The following is a 17837-nucleotide window of genomic DNA, read 5'->3' on the forward strand; positions in this document are numbered from 1 at the left end:
CAAACAGCTAATTGTGGGGCTGCTAGAAATCAGACCCCCACTAATCTGTTATTAAAGACCTATATCAGCATCTGATCATCAGGGGCCTGACTGCTGGGCCCCACGCTGAATGGGGGGCCCGTGTTGCCCAGTTTGGATGGAGCGGTGGACACACATGCATGGTTCTGCTCAGCTATCTCCGGCAGACCCACAGGGGTGAATGGTGGGCATGCGTGTACGCTGCTCCAGTCAAACAGGGGAACACAGGCCGCAGTTCTGGTTATTGGAAGGGGGGCCATGCAGCTGGACCACCACTGATCAGGCATTTACCCCCTATACTACTGGACAGGGGGACTAGCCCTTTACTCTGACCAGTGTCCTTGCCCAGCATGGATATCTACAAGTTTGAACAAGCAGTGTATTCGTGCCTATAGACTGGGGACTATGGGACGCTGCCATGTACAGTCCATGTGGTGCACAATGTCCTGTACAAATCACCTCCATTTTTCATCAAACATAAATACATACTTACTGCCTGCGTGAAGCTAAAGGGCCTGACAGGTTAATGGATAAAAATGGATTAAAAATGGCTTTCATTTCTGGAATAACTATGCAGAAGAGACATTTAAAACTATATAAAAATATCAGGTGCAAATTCTTATTCAATTTATTTCGATATACATCCTAGAGCGGATTGTGTTGGCTGTGTGAAAATCATGATTATGTACAAACACGCACACACATGTATTATATATACACACACATACATATGTACAATATATATACAGGCACATGCATATATATACACACATATGTGTGAGTATATGGGAAAATTAATACACAAAATATATATCTAGATACAGAATATATCAAGACATACGTATATACAAATGCATACATATACAATACAGTCTTTTTGATGACAGTCTGCTGTAGGAGGCCTTCAGCATAAGAACAGGAAATTATCCTATAAAATTGGGGAAAGTGCCACTGCGCTTATTTTTTGCTGATTTTTTTGCTCTTCTTTTTAATTACTGGTCAGCATGCAAGTCATGTGTTAAAGGGCATCTGTCAGCAGGTTTGTACCGATGACACTGGCTGACCTGTTACATGTGCACTTGGCAGCTAAAGGCATCTGTGTTGGTCCCGTGTTCATATGTGGCCTCATTGCTGAGAATTATAATATATGCAAATGAGCTTCTAGGAGCAACGGGGGCGTTGCCGTTACACCTAGAGGCTCAGCTTTCTCTGAAACTGCGGCGCCCTCTGCGCTTTAACTGACAGGGACAGGTGTTTTCATGTTTTCACTGCCTGGCCCGTCAATCAAAGTGGAGAGGAGGCGGCAGTTGCAGAGAGAGCAGAGCCTCTAGGTGTAATGGCAACGCCCCCGTTGCTCCTAGAGGTTAATTTGCATATATTAAAACATATATTTCTCAGCACTGCGGGCACACATGAACATGGGACCAACACAGATGCCTTCAGCTGCCAAGTGCACATGTAACAGGTCAGCCAGTGTCATAGGTACAAAACTGCTGACAGCTGCCCTTTAATATTCTGTTTTCACTGGTAAGTCCAAGGCTGGCAACACACATTAGCTATTTGTCAGCCAAATGCTCCCTTGGCCGACATGTACTCCTCCCTACCTCTTCACAGAGCATGTGTATGTCGTTGAAGAATAGTCATAACTGCCCCATTCACATTAGATTGTCGTGCAGCTCTGCCAAAAGCTGCAGCTACAGCTGCCGTCCATTTGTTGTGTATGGCCACTTTAAATCTACCTTTGGCAGGAGCAGAAGGACCGAATGCTGGAAGAGTGATCATTGCACTAGCCAGCTTGTGCCTTTACCACGTACCCCTTGCATTGATCACACCTTTAAAATCTACATATCAAAAGCACGTTTTCAGGGGGCCTTCACACGTGGGCCGATTTTGTTGGCGAAAATTTGTGCGACTGAAAATTAGTTCTATTCACCTGAAGGGGGCTTGCAGAAATCCATGTACTTCTTGCCAAAACAACCCATTCAGATGGAACGGAACTATGGTAATTTTCAGTTGCGGAAATTTTCTGCAACAAAATCGGCCATGTGTGAAAGCACCCTTAGGCTACATGCACACGGCCGTATGTGTTTTGCTGTCTGCAAATTGTGGATCCGCCAAAAAAATGATATCCATTTGCTATCCGTTTTTTTTTGGGTGGATCCATTGTAATAATGCCTAAAACGGACAAGAATAGGACATGTTCTATTTTTTTTTGTGGGGCTACGTTCTGACATACTGATGCGGATAGCACACTGACGTCCGCATTTTTTGCGGACCCATTGAAATTAATGGGTCCGCATCCTATCTGAAAAAAAACAAAACAAAAACGGAACGGACACGGAAACAAAATACGTTCGTGTGCACGTAGCCTTAAAGTGGATCCATAAGTTCTCCTGACAAGTTCGTTTTTTACTTGCAATCACCATGAAATAATTCTGAAGCATCTTTTCTTATCTAACTCTGCGTCGTGCAGATCTTCTGTGATCCCTCCTGGAAACATATGGCTAAAATGGCAACGGGGTGTTCCCGTTCCTCTCGTCCATGTGGCATACCCGTACGCAATCTGACACTGTCAGCATTGATTGGACAGTGTCAGACGAAGTAGGGAACGGTATAAAAGTTATCAATTAATAGATATACTTCCGGGAGGAATAACAGAGGAACAGCAGAGTGCAGGCTTCCAAGGAAAGACGCTCTAGATTTGTCGTTTCATGGGGAATACAATAATTAACTAATTCATTAATAATTAACACAGACATGTCAGGGGAGCGGACAGACCCTGGTTACCAGTTCCTCTAATTTATATTAACTTCTTCAAAACTATTGATATGCCTAAAAAAAAGTCACCAAAAACGTTGTGTAGGAGGGGATGACAGCAATTAAATTAATGCATTAAATTCATTTTCATGTGAAAGTGCTATTTTTGGGGTGAGGATTTTTTTTCTTCTTTTCTTAAAGTCTAACAGTAACAGCAATTAATCAGTGCATGAAATGCGATAATCCCATCCCCGGGTGGGGAGAAAAATGAGGGGGGAATAAAAATAAACACTGAAGTTTTATATTTGAAAAAAAAAACAACAAAAATCTCTACTTTACAAGCTCACAAGTTCTTCCAAAACGATTTTCCATTAAAACAGCATGCCGGTAAAAGCGATGTGAAAGATGCTGTCATGCTGGCAGAGTGACATTGGCAATAGATTCTTGTCCTTTAGTAAGGTAAGGCAGGGGGACTGTAATATTTATGCGATATAGTCTGCAGCCGAGTCTGCTTTCAGCATAAATATTCGAGTTGGCCTGCTCCAGCACTCACGTCATCCAGATATGATACGCAGGCTTCACAGATTATGCCATGTATATGAAGGTGTTGATATCAGACTCGTCTCTTCGGATGTATTTGTGTTCTATAAGCCACTCAATTTGTTCTTTTATCATTTTTTTCTGTGGCAAAAACATATTTTTTAAAATTTCTACAAGTTCTGTCTGGAGCTGGGCGTTTGTAATTTTCTTCCTCATCTTCATGATTTGAATAATCGCCTCCTGGAAAAATAAGTGGGTTTTAGGAATGAAACGAAACTCACAGTACTACCCTCCTCATACTTAGTGATGGCTAGTCGCAGAGGGATGCCCTCGCTATCCGATCGGTGGGGGTCCTCAAACTCTGGGAACAGCAACACGGACCAATGAAGTATTGCCTAGGCCTGTGATGGCCAACCTCCGGCACTCCAGCTGTGGTAAAACTACAACTCCAAAGATGCACACTTGCTTGGCTGTTCTCAGAACTACATAGAAATGAATGGAGCATGCTGGGAGTCGTAGTTTCACCACAGCTGGAGTGCCGGAGGTTAGCCATCACTGCCCTAGGCTAAGCTGGGAGAAGGCTGTGGTGCTACTGCGAGCATAGATGCCTCCTCAAACAGCTGATTAGTGGGGTTCCTGGGGGACCAACCTCCACTATTCAGATACTGATGACCTATCCAGAGAATAGGTCATCAGTTAAAAAAATCTTGGAAAGCCCCTTTAAGAATAGGAGAGATAGTGTCTACCCTTCGAGGACTGCCAGATTTTATTGGCAGTGATGAGGCTTTATTGGTTAGACCAGGGATCAGCAAACTCCGACACTCAAGCTGTTCAGAAACTACAACTCCCAGAATGCTTCATTTACTTCTATGGGAGTTAGAAGAAAAACCAAGCATGCTGGGAGTTGTAGTTTCCCAATAGCCGAGTGCTGATCCCTAGACTAACCATCAATGAGAAAAAACAAACAAAAAACTCTTCGCAACAGGTACAGCAGTAATGACGATGTACCTGTGTCCTCAGTATTCGCAGTTGCACAATGCCTTCATTTTCTTCCTCCCTCATCCTTTCGGTGGTCAGCTGTAAGCGGCCAATCAAATTAATCTTTCCTCGTTTCTGAACTTTTCCATTTTTTCTACGAGAAAACCAAGCAAAGATGGAAAACCAAATGTTTAGTTTAGAAAAAAGTAATCCTAAAATAAAGATCCTGAACCATCTATTCTTGTCCACCTTGGATCTAAGGCATGTCTGATGGGCATTATTCCCGGACAGCTCGGGTGGGGGGGGGGGAACCTTGTTAGAACGTAGGCTGTCGGTATGAAACAGCACTGGCAACTGCAATGTGGGTGTGTGATGGGCAAATAACCAACGGAGCCCCCTCCCCCGCCAATGTCATCAGCATAGAGGTTGATCCTGGAGCCTCTCCCCAAAAGGAGCATTACTGCCAACGATGGTCCACTGCTCCATGGGACAGTAGTTTTAGGTCTATTGCTGCCCTGGCCACGGAGTGTCCCATCAGTAAATATTGTATTTATTGTACAGTTCATGAAAAATTATTAACGGTTACCATTCACAGACATAGAAAATGATTAATTAGAGATATTACATTTACTTACATGGTATAGAACCACCTAGTATTCAAAGTTTTATAGCAATGTGCAGGCCCGGTTAGCTGAGCGCTGGTGGACGCACATGCTCAGTCACATCCCCCCCACTGCGTCTACTTTGCCGGTCAGCAACGAGCCAGAGCCTGTGCAATAGCCCAGCAATATACAGCAGAGTAGAGAGGACTGCTTCCGAGGACTAGCTTTTCAGCAAGCAATACTATGTATTTTATTGACATATATAAATCAACAACAAATACATACACTTCTGGTACATTTCAAGATATCAATAATAAACCATTCTCCTCGCTATTAATTCCTTCAATCAATCAGTTAATTGCCCACTGCACTTTATGCCAGCTGAGGTTGTGTTATACAATACATTAGGTGACCCCACTACACCGACTGATCCATGGTTCCACGGGTCGTTGACGAGGTTTGCTGTAGTATTGAAGCGGAGTATAGAGTATGAGGTGAATTACACCAAACACCCCAGACCTTTTCACATTTTTGAGGTTTATTACGATGCTTATATACTAACACCGTACACGGTAGGATCTGGTTTATCTGCGTTTTCCACATGGATAGATTCGGTGTAATGGCGCTGTACTATCTCAGAATGACACGTGCCATAAATAGCACTTCCCTTAAGAAATGTTGACATGTAATGATCCCAACTATCCTCGCCTAATATTCCCAACAGGCAAATCTCAGAAATGCAAGCCACCTGAACCGGTAATAGATCAGATAAGAAATGTCACCTCCTTCCAGAATGTGGCTATTGGGCTGCATCTCCACATCACGTGCCAAAAGTCCGCCTCCCGTTCCCCGCACCGTGGACATGCTGTGGATGATGGCCTTCCCATGTTATATAGTCTAGTTGCTGTGAGATATGTCTGATGTATAATATACAGTTGAATTATTTTATTATTAATTGCTGGTGATACTTGTGTGATTCCAATAAAATCGTATCAGATTCTTCTGTAAGTGTGGGTATCAATCTTTTCCATTTGTCTAATACTAGGAGGGGATTGGCACAGACCTTTGCTTGCACTAAATGTGAGTAAATTGCTGATATTAGTCCTCTGGGTCCCTGGGTTTTGACTACTCCTATGAGGGGGTACTTCGAGATCGTAGAGTTAACATTCGGGAATGTACTCTGTATAGCCGATCTGAGCTGCAAGTATGAGAAGAAATGAGTTCGGGGGATGTTGTATTTCTGTGAAATTTCCTCGAACGACATCAGAACCCCCCCGATAATACATATCTCCAAGGGTTCTGACCCCTTCCGCTTGCCACCTCTCTGCCCCCATAACCCCCTGCACCTGCGGTAGCGATTGGTTGGCCCATAAAGGGATGTCCGAGATAATGTCTTTAAAATGTGAGTGTGTTCGCCAGAACTGACCAAAGAGTGTAGCATCCCAGGTAACACTTTAAGAAGTATTCCGAAATGGGTAGTTCCCCTGCTATATACCAGGTAATATAAATAATAGTCCGGCAGGGCCATACCTCCCTCTGTTTTAGACCGCTTTAGAGTGTCTAAGCTATGTTTGGCTCGGGATCTACCCCAAATCAAAGCCCTTGAACAGAATTTGATTTCTTTAAACACCGATTTAGGTACCTCTGAATGTTGAAAAGCATAAAGGGCCTTGGGAAGAATAATCATTTTAATTAAGTTGATACGTCCTGCCACAGAAATAGGCAGAGTCCTCCAGCTTTGAAACTTGTTCCTTATATAAATTGTTAGGGGTAAGATATTATGTGACATGGCCTGAGTATGTATTTTAGTAATATTTACTCCCAGTTATTTAAATGTGTCTACCACTTTTAGCTGTTCTATAATAGGAAGGACCCGTCCAATCTTCCCTACCCAGAGGCATGTATACTGATTTCTCCCAGTTTATTCTTAGGCCCGAGAACTCCCCAAACTCATCCATTAAAGCCATTGCGTTGCGAAAAGATGTGTCAGGCGAGGACATATATAGAACCATATCGTCAGCATATAATCCTATACGGGCCTCTCTCTCTCCCAAGATCACCCCTGTTATGTTGTTACTACTCCTTACCCTGATTGCCAGGGTCTCGACTGCCAAAGCAAACAAAAGTGGTGACAATGGGCAGCCCTGTCTTGTGCCTCTATGAAGGGCGAAGATGTCAGATAATTCCCCATTTATCAGCAGTCTGCTTACCGGTCTACTACATAACATGTTGATCCATCTGAGGAACTGTGGGCCGAACCCAAAAGCCCGCAAGCAGCCAATCAGATAGGCCCATTCGATGGAATGGAATGCCTTGGCGGCATCTAGTGAGGCTAGGGCCCAATCTACATTCAGGGAATAGCCCACTTGTGAAACCACTTGAACCCATCTAATATTCTCTGTAGTGGACTTCCCGGGCATAAAACCTGTCTGGTCCTGGTGGATCAGAGATAGGTTTACCTGATTAAGACGAGTGGCCAAGATTCTGGTTAGGATTTTGTAGTCCACATTTAACAGGGCAATAGGCCTATAGGAGCTACAATCTAGGGGTTATTTATCGGGTTTGAGTAAAAGTATTATAGTGGCTTCAATAAATGAGTCTGGCAGATGCCCCTTCTCAAAGGCCAAGTGAAGGGTGGCTAGGAGTTGAGGAGCCAACACCTCTGAGTATTTAGCATATAATTATTTGGGGAGCCCATCAGGGCCAGGAGACTTCCCATTATTAAGGTCTGATAGGACCTGTGTTATTTCCTCCAGGGAGATTGGCTGATCTAACTGGGCACTTTGTAGTGTGGTAAGTTTAGGGAAAGTTATACCATCTAGATATGTTGCTCTCTCTGTTTCAGAAACTATTATGCTGGATCTATATACACTGCATGTCAAAAAAAAAAAAAAGAGTCACACACGCCTTTAGCTTTGATTACGGCACGCATTCGCTGTGGCATTGTTTCAATAAGCTTCTGCAATGTCACAAGATTTATTTCCATCCACTTTATCTCTGAGGATAGCTAGGTAATGTCTACACGCCTGGAGCCAAGCAATCCTGTTGGATTCAGTCGGGTGTCGGATATATTGCTGCTCCAGAGTGGTACACTGCAATTCAAGCTCCAGCTCCGAGTGTTTGGTATCTTTCTTAATATAGGAGTTGCTGGAATGTAGGGACCCGTGGAGAAACGCCTTCAAGGTGTCCCACGCTAGAGTCGGGTTAGATTCCTCCCTATGTATTTTCAGAAATTCAGTTATTTGATAGGGAGGCCTATCCGCTGAGCCCAGAAGATTCAGCCAGAATGGGTGTATATTCATTCTATACATTACTGAGGGGAGGACTCCGATCCAGCCACCACCAAGCCGGCTCTCCCCATAGAAGTGAATGGGAGCGCACCGCGCATGACCGGCCACCGCTCCCATTCACTTCTATGGGCTCGACGGAAATAGCCGAGCCAGCTATTTTCGCTGGCCCCCATAGAAAATGAATGGAGGGCGGTTGGGTTCTGTTCTCTATATAGGTGCGGGTCCTAGCGGGACCCATACCTATAAGACAATGGAGGCATATCCTAGCGATATGCCCCCATTGTCTATGATGAGACAACCCCTTTAAAAAATAAATAAAATCATAAAATACATAATTTTGAAGACACGAGCTCCCACTCAGACATCAAAGAGTAGGACTAACATAATCTCAGTGTTTTCCTCCTGAAATACTAACAGCCGAACACGGAATCACATTCAACGATCAAACCTTTTATTAAAGTACTTACATTAAGCTGAAGTCCTGGTTCACAGAAAACAGAGTACCTTCAGTGAAGTCTTTTGGGGAGTTAACTTGCGGTTCATATGATAAAACTTGCCTTTTCAATTTAGGAAAAGCTACTAGAGACTAAATAAAGAGGAAAACAGAAACTTGAACGTTGCCAGGTAGCGCACAATGTACAGTATAAAGCGATTTCAGGAGACAGAAAGAAAGTAGAAAAAGAAATGAGGGCGAATAAAAGACAAAGAGAAACAAGAACCTACCCACAGCGTCCTCCTTAGTTCTGCATCGGGTAATTCTGTGGCTAATTTAAGATTCTCAAAACTTATTTTTTCTTTAGGTCTTTGATTCCAGGCAAATAAAACCGCAAGCTGAAATGTGGTCACCTCCAGGTCGTACTGACCCACCTCGTTTTTAAATGTTATCTGCAAAGTTTAAAAACAGTTTTTATCGGTATCCCAACAAATCTTTAAAGGGAACACGTCACCTTGAAAATGCAGTGTAAAGGCCTCATGCACACGACCGTTGTTCTGGTCTGCATCCGAGCCGCAGTTTTGGCGGCTCGGGTGCGGACCCATTCACTCCTTGTGCTGTCCACATCCGTGCTCCGTTCCGTGGCCCCGCAAAAAAAATATAACATGTCCTATTCTTGTCCATTTTGCGGACAAGAATAGGCATTTCTACAATAGGCGGAGGCACACAGGCGGCTTCCGTGTTTTGCGGATCCGGAATTTGTGGACCGCAAAAAACGGAACAGTCGTGTGCATGAGGCCTAAATCTACCAGCAGCATGATAGAGAGCAGGAGGAGAAGACAAGACTGATCCATGGTTCTCTGGGAAAAGATTCAAGATTCAGTAAAACTTCTATTTTATTCATTTACATTCCTGCTCATTCTGGGCTGTGAAGTCCAGGAGACGGTCCTATCAGTGATTGACAGCCTTCCCTCTAAGACTGTGTACAGAGAAAGCTGTCAATCACTGATAGTACCGCATCCTGGACTTCACAGCCCAGAATGAGCAGGAATGTAATGAATAAATTACAACTTCTAGACAATCCTATCAATCTGCTCAGCTCCTCCAGCTCTATAACCTGCTGTCTGCAGCTCAGACATCGTGTCCAACCTGACAGGTTGCCTTTCATTACTTATAATTGTCAGATATGATGGGGGTTTGAATGTTAAAAGGGTTGTCTGAGGAGGAACCTATATAAAAAAAAAAAACAAAAAAACACACACACACACACACAATGGTGCATTAGAAGACTTGTGCCCATCATGAACTCTCCTGCCACCCTGGCCTCAGTGATGTGACCTCATCCAATTGCTTCAGGCCTCAGAATGCCGAAAATACTCAACTCCATCCACTGTATACTGCAGCTCTAATTCCATTACCACACAACTTTTTTCCTCGTATTGGTTATGTTAATACTTATTGCACCTTTTTCGGTGATATCTAGGGCTTTATTTTTTTTTTAAATTGTTTTGATTTTTTTTATAACAAGGATAATGTAAAAAAAAAAAAAAGGGACGTTTATTTGTTTTGTTAATAGCACATGGCGCAACTAAAATATATATATTTTTTAAATTAGGTCCATTTACATTAACAGGATGTTTGGGTTATGGTATCTTGGGTGGAGCTAGCAACTGTGGTATGGTTTTTATTCTACTTTTTTGGTCTTTTTTTCTCCACTTTGTGTCCCCATAAGGTCATACAAGACCTTTGGGGGCCATTTTACATTCCAATTATCTGATTTCTCCTGGAGCTGGGGCGTCACAGCGGCCCCACAGAGGTTGTAAAGCGCTGTACAGCCTCTCTGCAGAGCTGACCTCGGTCTGCTTAGACCTAGCAGGTCGTGCAGAGTCCCCGTCCTCAGCAATTACATGGTCACTGGGGCCGGAGCAGGAAGCCGCACCTTTATACACAGTGATGGGGGAAGGTAGGGACAGTGAAAAACTGTCCCTGCCATCTCTAAGGGGAACATGGCCGTCACTGACAGCCGGCTCCCCACTCCAGCAGCTGCGATTTTTGAAAAGACATTTTAAAAAGTCCTTTCAGAGATATATGTCGACCTCCTGGGCGTATCTAGTCAACGGGCAGTCGGCAACTGGTTAAAGGGGCTGGTAATTTTATACCTTTCAATCCGATTGTTCATTATATGGCATTTACTCAGATCTGTATTATGACATATAGGTTTGTTCCTAGATTACCAATTTCACACTCACAACCACCCTCTATCCCCTGTTCAGCCAGCCTACTATTCCATTCGGATAGCCCTCCTGTAAATGGACGGGTATATGACTAAACATGTTATCAACATAGAGGGCCAGCGCATGCGCAGATTGCAGGTTCACTGTGTTTCAATGGAGGAGGCATGATAAGTGCTCGGGCACATGTCCCTTCATCTGCAGTCACTTTTTAGACAATGAGGAAAATGACAACAACCTAGAAATGGGCCTAGACTTTTAAAAGGGTTGTGCAAGATTTTAATACTAATGACCTAGCCTCTGGATCGGTCATCAGTATTCGATCAGTGGGGGACACCCTGGACGCCCGGTGATCAGCTGTTTGAGAAAGCATCGGCGCTCCTCTGAGTGGCCTTCTCTGTGCTTACCAAGGACAGCGCCGTACATTGTATAGTGGCTGTACTTGGTATTGCACTCCTAGGCCACGTGACTGATGAACGTGTCATCACTGGCTGAGAAAAAGCTGAGAGAAGGCCGCAGACGCTCACAGGAGCACTGGTACCTTCGCAAATAGCTGATCGAAGGGGGTCCTGGGTATCGGACCTCCGCCGATCAGATACTGATGACCTATCCAATGGATAGATCATCAGTATAAAACTCCCGGAAAAACCCTTTAAATAAAGATGCAAGTGCCAACTAATTGGCACTTGGATTCAAAGGTAAAAAGTGAAAATGAAGTGGTCAACCCCTCTAAGTAAATTACACAGGGAGTTCCACAGCAGACGACAGGTGCAGTCTTCTACCTCTACATACTTACAATGCCATTAGACATCAGATGGTGCCAGTGTAGTTTTCTACCACTGTGGTTTTTCTTGTAGAATTCCTCCACTTCAGGAATAAGGTCTTCAAGTTCAGTGGGTAAGGATACAAATACTTTTTCGGAGCTTCTTGACCAAGCACCGGCGTTTAAAATTTTTATATTCACAGAATCAGCTGCAATAACGAAGGACTGCATTAATCAAGATAACAAAACTGTGTCCAGTCGGTGAAATATACTGCCAAATATTGTAATGAGCGGGGAACTGGAAATACACAACAAGCAAATAGGCTGCACCTAAATTGCAGACAGTACAGTCTTAGGCTACTTTCACACTGGCGTTTTGGCTTTCCGTTTGTGAGATCCGTTCAGGGCTCTCACAAGCGGTCCAAAACGGATCAGTTTTGCCCTAATGCATTCTGAATGGAAAAGGATCCGCTCAGAGTGCATCAGTTTGGCTCTATTCCGCTTTGGAGGCGGACACCACAACACTGCTTGCAGCGTTTTGGTGTCTGTCTGACGAAACTGAGCCAAACGTCCTGGCACGCAATGTACGTCATGGGGACGGATCCGTTTTTATTGAAACAATCTGGCACAATAGAAAACTGATCCGTCCCCCATTGACTTTGAATGGTGATCAAGACGGATCCGTTTTGGCTATGTTAAAGATAATACAAATGGATCCGCTCTGAACGGATGCAGATGGGTGTATTATCTGAACAGATGTCTGTGCAGATCCATGACGGATCCGCACCAAACGCGAGTGTGAAAGTAGCCTAATCTTGTAAATGGTCTATATTGGATGTGAAGAAGGATCAGAAGGTCAAAAGGATACAGTACTGGATAAGGACATCGGCATCTCTTGTAACAGGTATTACTTCAGCCTTTGTATAATCGCTCATTTGCTATTTATATACATCACACAGCCCCCATATTTACCTACAGAACACCCCCTATTAGCTGTAAGTACGGGTATAGGTACCAATGTCAGCAATCATAGGCCAGAGTTATCTCATACATTTCCTACCTGGAAGTGCTAATTTATTGTTTTTATGCATTTCCTTAAAAGACTGATTTAAATCTTCAGAAACTTTAATGTCTTGGAACATGCGGGCCAGCTTGTTGACATAATCGGCAGGCATACCCACTTCCTGCAGAGAAAACCAAAAAGAGCAATCATGGAGCAATGCCATCTTCACGGGTGACAGTACATTTACTATAGAATAATCTAATCTTCCATGGAGCAGAGATGACATAGAGAATGCTTCCCCATCCCTCCATTTAGAAGCAGCAGTGTGTTCAAATGTCTATTTCTCACGCAGGTATGGTTTAGGCTACTTTCACACCTGAGCTTTCCCTTTCTGCTATTGGCATCCATCATAGAATCTCAATAGCGGGGAAAACGCTTCAGTTTTGTCCCCATTCATAGCCAATGGGGACAAAATTGAACTCAAGGGAACGGAGTCACCAGAATGCATTCCGTTCCATTGCACTGCGTTCCCATCGGGGACAGTATAACGCTGCAAGCAGCATTTCTGAGTGTGCCCTGGGATGCGGAGCAAGATGGATCCGTCATGACTCACAATGTAAGTCAATGGTGACGGATCAGTTTTCTCTGACACGCAATGGTTTTAGAGATGGATCCGTCATGGCTATTTTAGACATAATACTTCCGGATCCGTTCATAACTGATGCAGACGTTTGTATTATCATGACGGAAGCGTTTTTGCTGATCCGTGACGGATCCAGCAAAAACTAAGATGTGAAAGTAGCCTTAGCTGCTATCAACATGTGAACTGCTTCTATAGTAATTTGCGTCTTTGTCTTTTTCCTTTGTTTAGGTGTGGGGCCATATAGACACCAGGCATATGTCATGGTGTGGTGAAACCTTAGAAAACATAGTAAGTCGAGTCTGGACACAGTTTAAAGCAAATATGTGATGTTTTATGCCGGAATGTAAGTTATATTTTATTTTACCCTGAGCCATTCAACCATATTCTCTTCAATTTCACTGTCCGCAGAAATGTCCAGGATGAGGCGTCTGGTGAGGTGAGCTTTGTGGTATCTCATGAAGACATCTTTATTCTGAACATATTTCAGCACCAGCAGCTGTGAAAAGCAGAAACATGATTACAAAACTAAAATTTTTTGTGTGTGTGTGTATATACACACACTTATAAAGCGAATACTAGTGAAATGGCTGTGCGTCTTATAAAGCGAATACTAGTGAGCACTTCCAATATGGTGTGCATTAGGAACTGTAATTACACCTGCTTGACACTGCAATGTCGACAGGGAGCAGGTAAACAAGGAGAACAATGCGCTTGTACAAGCCCGGCCTTCCCTTCAAACAGCTGATCTTGGGGGGGGGGGGGGGGGGGGGGTCACTAGCAGTCGGATCACCGCTAATCTTATATTAATTGACCTATCCTGAGGATAGGCCATCAATATATATATAACTGGAAACCCCTTTAAACAGGTTATCTGGGATTTTCATATTGATGTCCTATCCTCAGGATAGGACATCAACATGAGATCGGCGGGGGCCCAACTCCCAGGACCGCTCTGCCAATCAGATGTTTAAGGACCCTGCCATTTTTCACCTTAAAAACCAGGCCATTTTTTGAAAATCTGACATGTGTCACTTTACGTGGTAATAACTTTAAAACGTCATTCTGAGATTGTTTTCTCGTCACATATTGTACTTCATGACTAGTAAAATTGTGTAAAAAAAAATTTCATTTTTATTAATAAAAAAATACCAAATTTACCAAAAATTTGGAAGAATTTGCAAATTTAAATTTCTCTACTTTTATAATAGATAGTAATAACTCCAAAAATAGTTATTACTTTACATTCCCCATATGTCTACTACATGTTTGGATCATTTTGTAAATGCAATTTTATTTTTTGGGGACGTTACAAGGCTTAGAAGTAAATCTTTAAATTTTTCAGAAACTTTCAAAAACCCACTTTTTAAAGGACCAGTTCAGGTCTGAAGTCACTTTGTGAGGCTTACATAATAGAAACCACCCAAAAATGACCCTATTTTAGAAACTACACCCCTCAAGGTATTCAAAACTGATTTTACAAACTTTGTTAAGACTTTAGGTGTTTCACAAGAATTAATGGAAAATAGAGATGAAATTTCAGAATTTCACTTTTTTGGCAGATTTTCCATTTTTTTCCACTTATTAACAGAAGAAAAAAGTTACATAGACTTGTACATTCCAATATACATCGTAATACAATAAGGTTTAACAAATCGGACACTTGTCAAAGAACTTTAATTATTCACTAATTTCCATCAACTCAAACTCAACCACCCATCGCACCGTTGCCGTCACCTTATTCCGTTGAGTATTCTTACATCACATATGTCTTTCAGGTATTCCCATTAAACCAATTGAACCATGGATCATCGAGCTGTTGATATAGCTTGTTGCAGTCTCGAGGACGAGTACTACGTATGTGGGATTCACACCACCGACCCCATACCTTATCAAATGTTTGTGGTTTATTGCTGTGTTTAAACACCAGTACAATATACGGTAAAATTTGATTTAGGCTACTTTAACACTCGCGTTTGGTGCGGATCCGTCATGGATCTGCACAGACGGATCCGTTTGTATTATCTTTAACATAGCCAAGACGGATCCGTCTTGAACACCATTGTAAGTCAATGGAGGACGGATCAGTTTTCTATTGTGCCAGATTGTGTCATAGAAAACGTCCCCATTGACTTACATTGTGTGTCAGAACGGATCTGTTTGGCTCAGTTTCGGAAACCAAATGCTACAAGCAGCCTCCAGAGCGGAATGGAGACAGAATGCATTAGGGCAAAACGGATCCGTTTTGGACCGCTTGTGTATTGGCAACAGCGGTTTCTAAAATCTAGGGGGCATTTCCAGAACTGACCATAGTGTTTTACAGTTTAGGTACTGTTTTAAGAAGTATTCCGATGTGGGCAGTTCTTCGAAATTTCGATACCCAATCTATACTTTTGTCCTGGTATCGATACGATACCGGGATTTCCATTTTTTCGATACTGGGCTGCGCAGTCTAGTATCTCTGAACATGAGCGAGCTGCTGTCGGCGCGCTCATGTTCCCTCAGCAGCACAGGGGAGAAGGAAGCTGTCCTCCCTCCCCCTGTGCTGCTGCCACCAATGAGAAGAGAGGGGCGGAGGAGGGGCGGGCGCACTGTGCCACCAATAATACGACTTTTCCTACACAGAGCGGCACCCAGCGATGTCCCAGCACTCACCATTAGTCCTGGGCGCAGCTCCGTTCGCCCGCTGTGCCCCATTACTGTCTCCTCTCCTGCTCCACATGCTAATTACTATCGGAGCAATGGGGAGGAGACATCAGCTTCACTAGAGGGCGTTCCTTCTCCCTGCGCTGTGATTGGACAGAGCTACAGTCAGGGAGAAGGAACGCCCACTAGAGAAGCTGATGTCTCCTCCCCATTGCTCCGATAGTAATTAGCATATGGAGCAGGAGAGGAGACAGTAATGGGGCACTGCGGGCGAACAGAGCGGCGCCCAGGACGACTAGTAAGTGCTGGGACATCTCTGGGCGCCGCTCTGTGTAGCCTAATACTTAAAGTCTGGACCCAGGAAAAGTAGACTTTAACACATAATACAGGAGGCGGGTGCCGGCAGCAGAATCGCATTGCCGGCACCCTGCCCCTGACAGGGAGCTGCGATCAGCGGCAGTTAACCCCTCAGGTGCGGCACATGAGGGGTTAACTGCCGCTGATCTGCCAGTACCCGCCTCCTGTATTAAGGGGTAATTATCATTGGTGGCGCAGTGCGCTGGCCCCTCTCAACCCCCCCAGTATTAAAATCATTGGTGGCAGTGGCCACAGGGTCCCCTCCCCCTCATTGGTGGTGAAGTGGCAGCTTCTGATCGGAGCCCCAGCAGTGTAATCCTGGGGCTCCGATCGGTTACCATGGCAGCCAGGATGCTACTAATGCCCTGGCTGCCGTGGTAACATCCCTGCTGCTGTGTGCACTATGCACAGGGCAGCAGGGACAGTGTGAAGTCCTATTCACCCTGATAGAGCTCTATTAGGGTGAATAGGACAAGGGATGAAAGATCCCAGGTTCTGGCCCCTAAGGGGGGAAATAGTTATTAAATAAAAAAAAAAAGTGTAAAAAAAATAACTAAAAAAAAAACAAAAAACACCAAAATATTAAGTATGAATCACCCCCTTTTCCCAATTTCACATATAAAATGTTCAAATAATAAACATATCACATATCGCCACGTCAGAAAAGTCCAAACTATTAAAATATTAAAAAAATCTATGCGGTGAACGACAGAACAGAAAAAATAAATAAAAACTGTGCGATTTGCCATTTTTTAAAATGCGGAATGCACCTGGCTTTTTTGGTTTATTTTTTTTCGCGTGTTATCGAATGGTATCGAGTATCGCAATACTTTTTCATGGTATCGAAACCGAATCAAAAATTTGGTATCGCAACAACTCTACTCCGAATGTTGAAATGCATAAAGAGCTTTGGGAAGTATGATCATTTTAATTAGGTCGATACGTCCTGCCACCGAAATAGGCAGAGCCCTCCAGTTTTGAAGTTTGTTTCGTATATGAACTATTCAGGGAATATATATTAAGTTACAGGGCCAGAGAGTGTTTTTTTTTTACAATATTTGCTCCAAGATATTTTTAAAAAAAGTGTCCACTACCTTCAATCTCTCCGCATGAGAGGGGACCGTCCAGTTTGTTTTGCCCAGAGGCATATACAGTATACTGAGTTCTCCCAGTTCATTCTTATACCTGAGAACTCCCCGAATTCATTTATCAATGCTGCAGCACCTCTAAGAGATACGCTAGGTGATGATAAATATAGCATCATGTCATCTGCATATAAACCTGTGCGGACCTCTTTTTCCCCCATGGTTATTCCTGTGATGTCATTGCTACTTTTCACCCTAATTGCCAATGTCTTTATGGCTAAGGCAAACAGGAGTGGTGACAGAGGACTGCCCTGTCTCGTGTCTCTATGGAGAGTGAATGCTTCTGATAATTACCCGTCTATTAATAACCTGCTTATCGGTCTGCTGTATAAAAGTGTGACCTACAGTCAGGTCCATAAATATTGGGACATCGACACAATTCTAAGATTTTTGGCTCTATACACCACCACAATGGATTTGAAATGCAACAAACT

The 17837-nt window shown here is 43.5% G+C and overlaps 1 protein-coding gene across 2 annotated transcripts in view; it reads right to left on the reverse strand.

Moving 5' to 3' along the window:
- Positions 1–2259: 2259 nt before the first annotated feature.
- The window catches only part of CUL5 (cullin 5), a 55720-nt gene continuing 40142 nt past the window's right edge, over positions 2260–17837 (reverse strand). Inside the window, exons 13-19 of one of the 2 annotated variants that reach the window (XM_040426263.1) lie at positions 13623–13754; positions 12673–12796; positions 11646–11821; positions 8909–9070; positions 8653–8771; positions 4324–4447; positions 2260–3555 (exon numbers count right to left, since the gene is read on the reverse strand). In XM_040426263.1, the coding sequence (XP_040282197.1) occupies positions 3361–3555; positions 4324–4447; positions 8653–8771; positions 8909–9070; positions 11646–11821; positions 12673–12796; positions 13623–13754 (1032 nt within the window). In that variant the 3' untranslated portion in view covers positions 2260–3360. Of the gene's footprint in view, positions 3556–4323; positions 4448–8648; positions 8772–8908; positions 9071–11645; positions 11822–12672; positions 12797–13622; positions 13755–17837 lie in introns of those variants that run through there. The other variant, XM_040426264.1, reaches the window with a different exon arrangement.

Source organism: Bufo bufo, chromosome 3 (assembly GCF_905171765.1).
Source record: "Bufo bufo chromosome 3, aBufBuf1.1, whole genome shotgun sequence".
NCBI classification, from domain to species: Eukaryota; Metazoa; Chordata; class Amphibia; order Anura; family Bufonidae; genus Bufo; species Bufo bufo.